Source organism: Amphiura filiformis, chromosome 3, assembly GCF_039555335.1.
Source record: "Amphiura filiformis chromosome 3, Afil_fr2py, whole genome shotgun sequence".
In the NCBI taxonomy this organism is placed as follows: domain Eukaryota; kingdom Metazoa; phylum Echinodermata; class Ophiuroidea; order Amphilepidida; family Amphiuridae; genus Amphiura; species Amphiura filiformis.
In genome coordinates this window covers 52704255-52718625 of record NC_092630.1, presented here as the reverse complement: position 1 = coordinate 52718625, position 14371 = coordinate 52704255, and the positions used below count along the sequence as shown (strand labels likewise).

The following is a 14371-nucleotide window of genomic DNA, read 5'->3' as shown; positions in this document are numbered from 1 at the left end:
GCGGGCCAGACAGAAAAAACAACCACATCACAAAAATAATTTGTGTCCAGTAATTTTTGCGTATAAATCACAAGTTTGCTGTTTTACCTGTGTATATCGCCTTCAGAAATTAACAATGGCTACTGCAGGATCACGAGAATCATCAGAAATAGATGGTTATGTAACAGTGCAGAATGCATTGAAAGGGTATGATTGATTTTTTTAGTAGTTTTTTCTAAATACATGTACATACATGTGTAACTTCCTGTAAGCTTATGATGAAGCTTTTTATGCATGTATGTCTACTTGTAATACAGCCATTCCCATGGAATGGCGATGAAGAGTTATCCTTATTTAACATTTAAAATAGCACCACAGACTGTCATGGTATACTACTTTAGTAAAATTTTCATTTGAATGAACTAGCACTAGCACTAGCAGTAGGTAACCCAGGCAAACCTTAGTTAACACATTTGCTGGTCAGCCAAATTCACCGACAATGTCAATGCATTTTACATAGAAATTTAAAACTTGTGCCCGAAGAAAGTAACCTACATAAATATGTTTTCTATACTTCACTAGTTCCAGTAACTGTAACTCGTCGTACCTAGAGTTACAGTTCTCTCTATTATTATCTTTTCCACAAATAAGAAACATCACAATATGTGGGCTAATTTTGGGCTCTAAGGATGCAGCTGAGGAACTCTCTCAAGGACAGTTTGGGCATGCACTGACGATTTTAATCCCATTGTACCAGGGTCTGGGCGTGCTTGGATGATTTTAATCCCACTGTACTAGTCTATACTCCCAAAGTTGAGGTAATTGATCAACATTGATCTCATCTTTTGGGTGGGTTCAAAATTCCCAGGGTTGGCAAAACCTGCAATCTTCATGGGAGTAATTTACTTAGTGCAAAAGTGGTCAAAATATTGCTCTGCAAAATGTCTTGATTTTCATGATTTGGATTTATCATATTGAGCAGCATTCTACTTGTGATGTTTCTGCACTGTGTAGAGAGGGTCTACAGCATCTCTGAGGTAAAACTGACAAATACAAGGTATATTTCTTGATGCTTGACGTTTGGATTTCTTAAACGTACAGTGCATCCCTATATACCGCTGCAAGACTTCAGGTCCGTATATGTCATTATGTTTATGATAAAGACTGAAGTCTTGCTGGCAGGACTAATACTTCACTTGACCCAAATATATAATTTTTTATGGTGATAAGTCACCCGCACATGGAATTTCAGAGGATTTTGATAGCAGTTCCATTAAAAAAGCTGCTATCGCCATGAGACTAAGATCTAGAAACACCCCGAAATGCCGTTTTGGGAATTTTGCTAGATGAATCTTTTTGATGAAAGTCAGGCTTTGACAAGATGTAACTTTGCTACGGAAAGTGCTATGAAAAAAAAGGTTTTCAGTTTTGGCTTTGTTTACTCAAGGGCTTTAATTTGATATATAAAATGATGCAGTTTGATGGCAAATTTGAATTCACCTAGGATACCTACTAGCAGTTGTACTCAATCATGATATCATCAAAATCTAGAACTGTGTTCGTATGGTGCATATTATACTGACTGCTATGAGGGGCATGGTTAAAATTATAGGCCCAAGGTGATCTCAAAACCATGACTATGCCCTACGCCTCGGGGCATAGTCATGGTTTTGAGATCACAGAGGGCCTATAATTTCAACCGTCCATGCCCCAAATAAAAAGCAGTCAATATTTGTTTTATATACCAAATCTAAAGATTCTTGTCATCTGTTTGGTTAAAAGTATTGATTTTGGGAAGAAAAAAATTAATAGTTTCAATGCGAAAATGGAACAGATTACAATCTGCGATTTCTGTGTAATTATAGCGTGCGAAAACGTAACATTAACGGGTGCGTAATATCATTTTACGCTGGGAACAAAGCACATTGCCACACACTGCACAGAAGTATGCCCGGGGAATAGTTACTTTTGCAACTATGCCCGCGCTTTTAACCAATCAGATGGCAGGAATCTTTACAATTTACATTTACATGTAATTACATTACAATTACAATAAGCCCTTTTGCAATTCCAGAATCATGATTCATTAATGGGTAATATTTGCAGATTTTTTGGAGATAAACACGAGGAGGCTGCAGTGCTTTTGCAATGGCGGCGAACTTTGCACTTCAAAAACATATTTTTGTAAAATCAAATTTCCTGTGAATACCTAAACTGTCAGCGAAATTCCAGTGCAAAACGTTATTATGCAAACGTCAAAGTTCACCCCATTGAAAATGTACAGTAGCCTCGTCATGTTTATCTCCAATTCATCGGCAGATATTACCCATGATGCATCATGATTCTGGAATTGCGGAAAAAAAAATTAGGGTAGGTCTGTCGGCAATTAAATTTTTTTTACACACATTTTAAGCTAAAAAGCATGAATTTTTTCTTTTCTTTGATTTTTTTATTCATTTTTTGCAAAAAAAGAAGAAAAAAAAGTCTAGGTTCGGGCCTATTTTTAGGGTCGGTCGGGTTACGCCAATTATTTTTGGCCTAATTGATATTCTTATCAGGAGCATTATTGTGCTGTTTGGTTGTTATTTCTTGCTTGCTCCTTTTTAGATCATTGTAATCATGTTTTTGCATCATAGATGCATCAAAGATGAACACAGGCAAATTTGTAATATCTTACATTGCTGCTTCAAGTAATTTCTTCTCTTGTCATACCTTGCAGATATGTTGAAGGAAATGATGAGACAAGTATGAGCTCTGATGATATAGATAAATTCATTGACACCCTTGCCAGCCCAAAGGAAATGGCACAGTACTATAAGAAAGAAATGGAGCAGCTGCAAAAGGAGATTGAATCACTGGAAGAGAGTGTGGAAGCTGACAAACAAAAACTTCTAGAAATACCTGCTAGTGTTTTAGAAGAAATTAAGTAAGTGATTCATTTCATAACATAATTGTTCAAAATTCTGAAATGAAATGACAGTTGTATTACAAATATCCTTTGTGTCTGTGTCAGGCTTCCCGTTAGTGTGCGTCATTGCGTCCAGACGCGTATTTTACAAATTTGGACGCAAATTCACATGGCCAATCAAGTATTTTGCGTCCATGTCACATGGATTTGGACGCAGACAAAACTTCGAAATTTATCATTAATTGATGATAAAAATAAGAAATTTTTATTCTTTTATATTTTTAAGATAATAAAAGCCCCAACATTTTGACCCACCTGCTGAGAATTGAAGTAAATTCTGCAATATTTGTAAATGCAACGTCAGGAAATCGTGCACTTTTGCATGCTTTCGAGCGATCGCTGTACAGCTGTTTGATCAGTCCCGATTGATTTGTTTACAAGCAAGCACGCGTGCCGCTAACGTCATGGTGTTTATTTAATTATTTATCACAACCTGACAATATTCAATTTTTAATATTTTAAGTTTATTTTCTCATAAATAATCTAGGTTTCCTTTATTAGTATTATTGTTACGATGAATAAAAGCAATTTTAAAGACAAAATCCAAATGATAACCCTTTTTAGTATTATTTGTGGCAGCGCGTGTTTTAGTTTTTGTAGCATCAACAGCACGTTAATTTAAAAATAGAAACGCGGAAGTGAAAGTACGAACGAAAATTGCTCAAGATTGACAGACTTTGCTCATGTTTTTGCACCTGTTTTTGACCACGTTTCGGACCAAAACTGACACAGAAATGAGAAAAATTATCATAGCGAATGGAGATGGAATATCACAGCGAAAATGCACTTTTATTTTTTTTTAACAATCAGCATTTGATGAGGTGTAGACCCGGGGTACGAACAGTTCGGGGTACGTGTGTATCGTCATAATCGTGAATTTCAGATGGACGCACAAAAATCTGTCTGGACGCAAGTTTTTGCAACCTCGTCAGCAAACTTGCGTCATTACGGACGCACATTTTAAAACCTTAACGGGAACCCTGGTCTGTGTGTGTATTTGTGGGGAGTGTAATATTATTTAATTTGGTAAATACAGCACAAACCTATTATTATTAATAATTTTATATTTCACCTCAGATCACAAATTCCTAGTTCCAATGCAACTGGTGTAGAAGATGATGAAAAACTTCTAGCCATATTTAAACAGGTATGTATTGCTTTATCCAGTGTTCGAAATATGCCAACATTTTGGCCTATTGGTCTAAAATCCTATCGGCCCTTGTCAATTTGTATGGTCCCAAACTCACATGTTTCAACCAGTGTTCAAAATAGATGGGGACTAAAGGCGATTTTCCCCCGCAAATGCCAAAATAGCCCTCAAAAATTGAATGATGGGGTGATTTTGAGGCTTGTGGCTCAAATATATGGAGATTTAGGGTATTTAACCCCCGAAATACTGAATGTAGCCCCCAAAAGTTAATTACACGGGGTGATTTTGTTTAAAAGTAGATCCCAAAATTTAAAAAGATGTCATACTTGGTGATTAACAAAAAGTAATCACATAAAAAGGGGGGGGGGAAGTTTTAATTTTGAAAAGGATTAGTGTTGAAGTGGAAACTTCATCTTGTTTACTTTGGTATCGCAATTTTGAAGTGGTTTTCACAGGCCAATTTGACCAGATTTTGACAATCACAATATAGGACTAGAATACCCGGTACACAACATACAATGTATGCAAACAAATCTCTTTAGGTGCTACTTTAGAAATGGACTGGGCAGTTTACACCTAGATATAATAATGAAACCATTTACCCTTCGAAAAGTCCCTGCATGTATTGAACAATGAACATCTGTATTTTGTCCATGTGATGTGTTTTACTTTCAAGTAATATCAACATGCTAAAAATTCCAACTGTTGTGTTAAGGGGGTACTACACCCATGGCCAATTTTGTGCCTATTTTTGCATTTTTCTCAAAAATTATAGAGCATTGATGACAAGTAAGATATGTATATTATAGGGGCAAGGACTACAACTACTGCACTGAAAATTTTATTTCAGCACAGACAACAGTTGGTCATGTTGTGATACTGGGACCCTAAAAAAGGTGGTGCTGTCACATTTTGCTAAATCATTTTGTCTACTTATTCCTATATTTTTGCTAAAATTCATCATGAACAAATGGTTTTGGTCTTATTTTGAAGATAAATTATTAATCTAATGAATTAATAACAAATACAATTAAACAAATGTATTAATTAATTACAACAGCTTAATTAAGTTAATTAGTCAGGGGTGGTGCGGAAGTGGAGGAGCCGAGGCGGAGGAGCTCTGTGTAATTCCAATGGGAAGTTGATGTTCATTAATAAAATGTATGCACTTTGTTGCCTAGTAGTAGGCATGTCCACTAAAAATTGAAGTACTTTTAAATTGATTCAGACCTAACTTATTGGATGGGAATTGATGAAAGAAACATTTTGGCGTTTAAGGTGGCTGTGTACTCTCAGACATGCATGTAGTAAAAGTGCGATAACTTTGTAGTTATTCGCGCAAGACATATAAAAGTATACATTTTTATGAAGGCAAGACACCAATAAATCTTAATATAAATACAGATTTGGTCTAAAAACAACAATTCTGAAGAAAATCACAAAAAGTGAGTTTTTGGCAATATTTGTTAGGTACATCATAACAAAAAACACTCTTTCCAAAATATTTTATTTTGTTTTTAGCTCAATTTTGAGGCTCCATTCCAAAAACGGTTTTTTATTTTTTTGATATTGGCCTTATTTTTTGAGATATTGACCATATAAGGCATCAAATTGAACTTTTTAAATTCACAAACGCCTATTTGCACAAAATGATGCCTAAAATCGGAAATAGACCAAAATATAAAAAATGAGAAAACCGTTTCTTGAGTCGATCATGCTTTTTACAATGATCATATTTGCTTACCTATAGATGCTGTATTTATTGAGTTATCGTGTACCTAAATCATCATTTTACCGAGAAAATGAACATTGAAATAATGGCCGTTGAAGTTTAAAGTGGTCACATTTTGCACTTTCATCGAATCTCACAGGAGAATGCGGCAGTTTTCGTTTTTGTACCTTATATTACGTGAACATCGGGTAAATCCACAGCCCCTTGAGAAGTTTGAGCGAAATCCATTTATAACTTGATATTTAAATCGGGGGAAAGAACTTGAAAAAACCCACATTTTATCAGCTAAAACGGAGCCATTTGACCACTAGGTTTTTGTGAAATCAGTGCTTCCGTGGTGTTTCCATCAGATGCGCCGCGCATACAGATAAGCGTCGCGTATGCCTAGCGTATTTGTGCGTTAACAAATTGCGCGAAACGCAACGCGATGCGTTATTCGCGCGTGTACCCTGCTGGTTCAACAAAGATTTTCTTTCCTTTTCAATTTCAAACACGAGTGGAATAGTGAAATAAAATCCTTAAAATATTGCCGTTGGAGTTTACAAATCTGGATTTTCATTCCCTGTATTTATAAAAAACATAACAAAGTACAAACATATCAAAAAAACTCAATTTTGCGAAAGAAACAATGTCTAGAGTACACAGCCGCGTTAAATAATCTTAATCGGACGTTTCATTCCAGAGATATGGCCTTTCGAGTGTCACGGTTTTATATAGGGCTGCTAGAACATGTTAAAAAGTTAAAGTCCAAAAAGGAATACTAACAGAAAGTGCAACTTTAAGGTACTTTTTCTTAATGTATTTATTAACTATCTTATCTGGAACATTATATTTGCTTATAACAACATGAAAATAAGATCATCCTGAAAATTTAATCGATTTTGTTGACATACAACAAAAACTATAAGACCTCAAAACCCATGGTTTGTTTGTTGAAACCTCAAGCATGATCATAGATGGCCGCCATGGAAAATATCTCCATAGAGGAGATGAACAATAAGTGCATTATTTCAAATGAAAAGCGGTAGTCTTAAACATTGTTCAATCTTTTAAGGTCAGCACATTTTATCTTCAAAAATTATTATATTTCATCATGGCATAAGTTTGGTAACATTAATCACTACCAATTTTGAGCAATTTGCTCCAACTCAAAGGTTATCTTTACTACATTGAGCAATACACTGTGTGCATGGAAGCCATGATGGTCCCCGGTTTTTATACTCCCTATGAAATGGACATGGTAGTGAGAAGTGCAGGGAAGTGCATGATTTGAGATGGGCATGTGGCTTAAACATTCTTAAATTTCTTAACATCCTACACATTTGTCTTCATAAATAGTTAAATTTTATGAGTATGTAAGTTTGCTTGTCTGATTCACTCCAAATTCGGAGATAATTGCGTTTGAACACCTGATGCACGGAATGGTGTCACTTCAACCTGTTGTAGTTCTCATCTCAATAAATTTTTCATTAAAAAGTTGATCTCTTCATGCAGGAAGGTCCTCTCAATTTACTGACCAAACAGGAAAAAGTTTGGTGAATGTTTTCTGGTGGAATCAGGAATTTCTTGAAACACCCTGATATAGGCCTACATTTGGATCAAAACAAGTATAGTACGCCATTTAACATGCCTGGGATTTCTTGTATCGATCAGTTTCTCCATAGACAATACGTGTGTGAGTGCACGCACACAGTAAATGAAAAATCGTTCTAGTGGAAACTGTATTGAGAGTGGGCATCCCTACTAGTAGAAGTAAAAATGCATTTTGCATAATGTTAATCTTATTTTTTAACTTTCTATAACTATAATTGCCTAGTTAATCTTAATGAACTTAGTAATTAAGGATTTAACAAGCTTTTAATTAATGCAGTGGAATGTGGGTCATACAATACAATGGGCTGTAATTTTGCATGCATGCATATGAAATAAATTTCAATATTGTTTTATCTTTGAAATATGAAATAAATCTTCTAAAAGGAGATTATTACAGTCAAAGGATTTAATCTGATGACATATTGATCTCTGGTTATTGTTAAATAGTTTATTGATGTAGGCTAATTGTACATGTATTGTACATGTACCTTTGTTACTAATTATTCACTGAATATTGATTTTTGGAACACCCTATATAGGAATTGGATATTTAAATTTGATATTATAGCAATTCTGTAAACTATTTTGAATATATCTTCCAAATTGAATGGCACTTAGGAAATTTTACATAAATTCAAAAATTAATTTACAACTTTTTTTCACACCCTGTATAACACAATGGGCTTAACAAAAATAGTGCAAACTATCCATTTAATGAAAGGACTAACTGTGTACATTCCAAATATCAAGTTCATTTTCCAATTTAATATACTAGGTAGAAATATTGGGGCGGTAAAGAAATTTAATTTTTCGGTATTTTCAATGGAATCACCGGTATATTTTTTGGTACACCCTGTATATCCATTCAAACTTTACAGATTTGCAATCATGACAATATATGCTTTCTAAAAACGTATACTTTTACTAGTTTGGGTGAAAACTTTTTGAAATATAATCAGAAATACAAAAAAGGAGTTGATTTTTGACAAATTGCAAGATGTGACACAATTGGGTCCCACCTCAAAAAACATGACCAGTTGTGGAGTTACAGTCAAAAATGAGGGAAAACCAATATTTGATTAATAAATCCATAACTACTTGCCTTGAGTTGCTGAATTTTCAGTGCAGTAGTTGTAATCCTTGCCCCTATAATATACATTTCTTACTTGTCACCAATGCGCTCTAATTTTTGAGAAAAATGCAAAAATAGGCACAAAATTGGCCAGGGGTGTAGTACCCCTTAAGTGCCATTGATTATTAAATATGACTTATTGTATTTACTTTCAGTTACAAGTGCAGACAACATTCAGCAAGATAGCATTTACAGATACTACTGTCAAGATGATGAAACAGTCTCAAAATAAAACGATATCAGCACATCACATCCAAGGAAACTCTTTTGGATTGGATTTTAGTGCAGATTTTGAGGTCACCGAAACAAAGGTACAAATCAGTGGTGTAAATCAAGAAAATCAGGCAGATTGAGAAAGTTTAATACCATTTCATGCAAAGAGCAAAAAAATATATATAGTATTGTCACCACCATTTTGTTGTACACATACTACGGTACTCATACTGTTCTATATGTGACACTGGTTCACATGGGGGCCAAAGGCAGCATATTAGAAAGTGAGATATGGAGTAAAAAACAATGAAATACATAAGAAAAAATACATCACAAACTTCAGAACTTTAGAACCAAATATGCTAGACCTTTGATGTTTTCAGTGTATAGAAGCCTAATGTTTGTACTATACATGTAAGGTAATAATTGTAGTAACTCAATTTTCAAAAATGCCTCCTTTGGCCCCTTGGAGCAGATTGTGTCACATAATATGAGCCATACTTGTTTTTGCTTCTGATATCAAAACTGTTGAGTAATTTCAGTCAAAATTTGGAATGAGATTGCTTTAGTGATGGGCCTAAACAAATAAGACAGCCTACTTTCAATCTTGCATAGATTTAGATCAGTGGTTCTTGTATGTAATGTGGCAGCTGGTATTTTGTTCACTCTTTCGTTTTGAAATACATAATTATATAATACTTTTTTGATACTTTTTTGAAGAAAATTTCAGCCATTTGTAAAATGCTCAATGCAAAATACTTTCTTTCATAGACGTATTATATGTCGTGGCCCATCGGGTCAGCATTGTTGGAAGTTTACTGGCCCAACGCAAAAATCCACTGGCGCCGGGCCACCGCTTAAATCCGTCCCTGCACGTAGTGCTGGCATGATTGTTAAACACGGCACGATCGAACGATCCGCCCTTATGAATATGCGATAATGCGAGAATTCACAGCATACAATGCATAAGGACTTTGACTGTTGATACATGGTCTGTAATATTCTGTGCTTTCTTTACTATTCATTATATGACAGATCCCAGAAGGAGAAGCAGTGCCACAAATTCTTGCAGGGCAGGAAACAAAAGCCACCATCACCAAATTAAAAGCATTAGTTGATGAGCAAGTCCAAATGGAACTAAATGATATCATTCAGGAGATACAGAAAACATGTGCATTGGAACCTTTCTTGAATGGTTATGCACAGTATGCAGAGTGGTTCAGACATAGGGAAAACACATTTATACACTTCAAGGTAGGGACAACTTAAAAGATATTTTCGATTTTTTAAACGTTGTAGAATGCAGAGGCAAGTGCATTATATATTTTAGCTCAATATGATCCACTAAATTTAAAGCCCCAACACTTTCACCTCAAGTATTATATGTCGTGGCCCATCGGGTCAGCATTGTTGGAAGTTTACTGGCCCAACGCAAAAAGGGAAAACACATTCATACACTTCAAGGTAGGGACAAATTAAAAGATATTTTCGATTTTTTAAACGTTCTAGAATGCAGAGGTAAGTGCATTATATATTTTAGCTCAATATGATCCACTAAATTTAAAGTCTCAACACTTCGTTTCATCTCCAGTTTGGTAGTGGCGTCAGTGATTTTACACAGTTGCACAAGAAGAATACCAACAAACCGCCCTTGTATGCGTGTGTATACACTATGCTGAATAAAGTGTGTAGGTACACATGATTCAATACTGTGACCATCGAAATGTGCACATTTGTCATTACCTAACTTGATGTGAAACAATGTATTGTTGTATCACAGTGATCACACTATTTGGACATATTTCACACCCATACCAGCTGAGGGTGGGACAGTCTACTCTAAAGTAAAAATTTCAATTGAATGAACACAGCCTGACATAGTGTGATGATTTTTTGCATACACTGTGTGATGTACACCATTTTATTTTATTATTTATTATATTATTTATTTATTTTATTATTTGTTCGGATTTTGATAATCCTGGATAACCCAAGAAAGCCTCTATTGAAGCTTATTTCCATTGGGGTCCATTTGAACACCGGGCGGGTTAGGGAACAGTCAGGGGTTAACACCCTACTCTTTGCAAACTGGCTGCGAAATACATGTACAGGTATGGCTCTCTGCACACGGGACCGGCGGCTTAACGTCCCCTCCGAAGGACGGAGTACTTTCATGATTCATTTACCCAATTCTAAATGAACCATGGGGAGAGCGGAAGTCTGAATTTAATCTACAGATGTTGCCAATTAATTTCAGACTTTTTCCAAGTCAATATCCCAGCAAATCGCCACCGCTTGAATTGAACCGGGACCTCATGCACTAAAGGCAAGTACCCTAACCATTGCGCCATGCTCTCCCTTTATATAAATAAATAATAATAATCGTGTGCAATAATTGTACATGCATAACACAGAAGTGAATTCAACCATCGTGATTGGTTAGTATTTTGAATATTGTATTCAAGATCATGTTTCATGTTGTAGTTTGAAATATGTGATATATACGATCACGGATGGATCATGGCATACAGTTGTTGAAAGCTGTGTTCATTCAATTAAAATTTCTAGTATAATCTGGCAGGGCCGTAGCAAGCAGGGCGGCCGGGGATGCCATGGCCGCCCCATTTTTTGAGAAATTTGTTATGTTTTTCTTTATATCTTTATTTCAATTTGTGCATTTGGCCGCCCCACATTTGTGATGGCTGCCCCACATTTTTCAACCTTGCTACGGCCCTGTAGTCTGGTAAATGTATTGAATTGTTGAATTATCAGTGACTACTATTAAGTTCTGTCATACTATCATATAATACCAACAGAAGGAGTATGAATCAGCAGTGATGTTACCTCAGGGAAGTACAGGACCACTTTTGCAGTTTTCTCATCCAGACAATAATGGGTAAGTACCACTGGAACTAGCAAAACAAAGGACCTTTCTGTGGCAGACAGGCTTTTCAAATTGGATACGGCAAACGGCCCTTGATCCTTAAATTTGTGATATTGTTGCACAGAAAATGTAACAAGCATGGGGGGTTGTTTTACCTTCTATACTAAAATGCAGAAAACCTTTGACGAAATGCGCGTATTGTAAGGATACATCAGCGTATATACTGCGTTACGCACGACTTGTCTCTGATTGGCTGCTAAGGCGATATGTTGTTGCTGAGTGGAAATTTATGAATGAATTGTGCGCCGTACGCGTTGTTAGCTCCGAATTTGCAACATCACGGTAGTCGCGCTCGTAAAAGGTTTGCTGCATTTTAGTATAGTGGCAGCCCTGTACCATAGATTGGCATGTAGCAGGTATGGTTCATGTATTTTTGCTCTCGTGTTTGAGCGAAAGCTTATAGTTGTTCACACGTCTCGCTGCGGTAAGAATTTTCATCGACTGGTTGACCCCGGAAGTGTTGCAAAATAGGAGGTTTAGAAATAATAAAAATATTTTATTTCATGGGAAGTAGATTGAGTAAGCTTATACTTGATTTTGATTTGAAATTACTGTGCGTCACTCGGACGCAAGGCATTGATGCAGCTTGCTGAACAGTGCGTCCAGCAATACAATTTTGCATCTGGATGCAAGAATTTGCGTCCAGTGGGAGCCTTGCAAGTTGCATGTTACAGGTCCCTATATATTATTTGCTTATGTTAAGGACCTTTCATGATCAAGCTGAATTTGGGAACTGGAAAGAAACAAACCATTTTTTGTCCAACCACTTTTTTCTGGGACTTGTATGAACCAGTAATAGATTTCATTCTTGTTCTTATACATTGTAGGGCTGTGTACATAGTGAGCTGGTCAATACCTTTTAACCTTTCTGGTAGAACAGAGCCTTCTATAGATCTCCACGTGAAAGCCTCTGCACATAGTAAGTAAGGCCTAAAAAAATTGTTTGATTGGCGTAACATAAAAAAAAAAAATTAGGATCGGTCGGTCTGCAATTTTTTATTTTTTTATTATTTTTTTTTTTACACACATTTTATGCTGTAAGTTCCTTTTTTTTTTTTTTTTAATTTTAGGTTTTTAAAAGAATTTTATTTTTTTTTTCAAAAAATAAGAAAAAAGTCTAGGGTCGGGCCTATTTTTAGGGTCGGCCGGGTTACGCCAATCAAACAATTTTTTAGGCCTAATTAATGTCATCAGTTATCATTTAAAAGATATTCAGAAAACTGTAAATGTTCCTTATTCCAAAAATATTTTGTCAAACATTTCTTGATGTCTTTCAATTGCATTTTGAGGTACAAACATAATAAATATGTTGCCTTTTCTCCTTGCAGTGAACCAAATAGATCAAAGGAACATCCTGAAATCAGCTCCAGAAGAATTCCAGAAAATGTTGACTTCCTTAGGAGTTGAGAAAGCACTTGATTCAATCATCCAGGCTGTGGCAACATAACTGTAATAAATAATGTTCAGAAGAAGGTGCCTCTATAAAGACTTCTGACCAATGAAATAGAGCTCCTTTTCCAACAGGACAGACATATAGCTTGATCAGCTCGTAATCGGCGGGCCTTATAAAATCACAGATTAATATCAATATATTTTATTTCCATAATTGTCTTGTGACATCTTACCAGAAGTATCACAAATGATTAATTCAAGACCTAATACTTTGTCTACTTTATATAACACACACTATATAAGACCTGACAGGTCAACTATATTACTCTAAACCTGGGACTACTTTTCGGCACAGTGTCAAAAGCCTAACAATTCCCACCGATTAGGAGCTGATCAAAGTATAGTGCTCTTTTTCATTGGCCTAAACTCAATTGCTTATCATATGCTCAGTGATTGGGGATAGATTCAGTTTTCATGGCTTTAGTGCCTGTATTATTTCACTGGTTTTGTTATTTGGAGTGTTGATAATACAAACCAATAGTATGGATTAAATCTAACCTAACAAACACAAAACATTTTAAAAACATTTTAAACAGCTTGAATAAGTTGATCAGGACTGTTAGGTATCATACTATTGGTAAGTCCAATAATTTACTCTGTAAATGAAATAAAACCATGTTATTGATTGGGAGGGAGCGAAAGTAATCGACAAAGATTCTTGCAAGCAAACTAGATGGATCAGGAAACTGGGGGGGGGGGGCAATGTTATCAACCATGATGAAAGGACTAACTCTCTAAATCATGTATACTACTGCAAAGAACTGTACACTCAGGAGATGAGACTAGGAGTGTTGCTGGTTCATCGCATTACTGATGAAGTCTTCCGATCGGAAGATGAAACGGCTAAAAACGTGAACAAAATTGACCAATAATACATTTTAAATAGGTTATATATTGGGTTTTGGTTTTGGAAAAATGTTTTGATAACATTAAATGTTGGATTATATAAAGGTCATGAAAACGTTTTGTATGAAAACACACAAAAACAACATTTTTAAAATGTTGTCAAAATGTTATTGTAAAATATTGTTTGCAAGCATAGAGAGATATCGCATATTTCAAGTTCTAAAAAATAAACTGTATGCTCAAGTAAAGAGAAACACTTGCTCTTTGTGTTGAATAAAATTTGCTTAAAATTTACAATAGATATTTCTAAAGCATTTCAGTTGCACAATTAGGCCTACACTTTTATTTATTAAATTGATTTG

At 35.4% G+C, this 14371-nt stretch overlaps 1 protein-coding gene across 1 annotated transcript; it reads left to right on the top strand.

Moving 5' to 3' along the window:
- LOC140148705 (centromere protein P-like) lies at window positions 1-13855 on the top strand. Its single transcript, XM_072170748.1, has 8 exons — window positions 1-186; window positions 2699-2905; window positions 4025-4094; window positions 8710-8865; window positions 9803-10021; window positions 11584-11663; window positions 12539-12630; window positions 13040-13855. Exons 1-8 carry the CDS (start codon window positions 116-118, stop codon window positions 13156-13158), a joined length of 1014 nt encoding a protein of 337 aa, XP_072026849.1. The 5' UTR covers window positions 1-115; the 3' UTR covers window positions 13159-13855.
- Window positions 13856-14371: the final 516 nt, after the last annotated feature.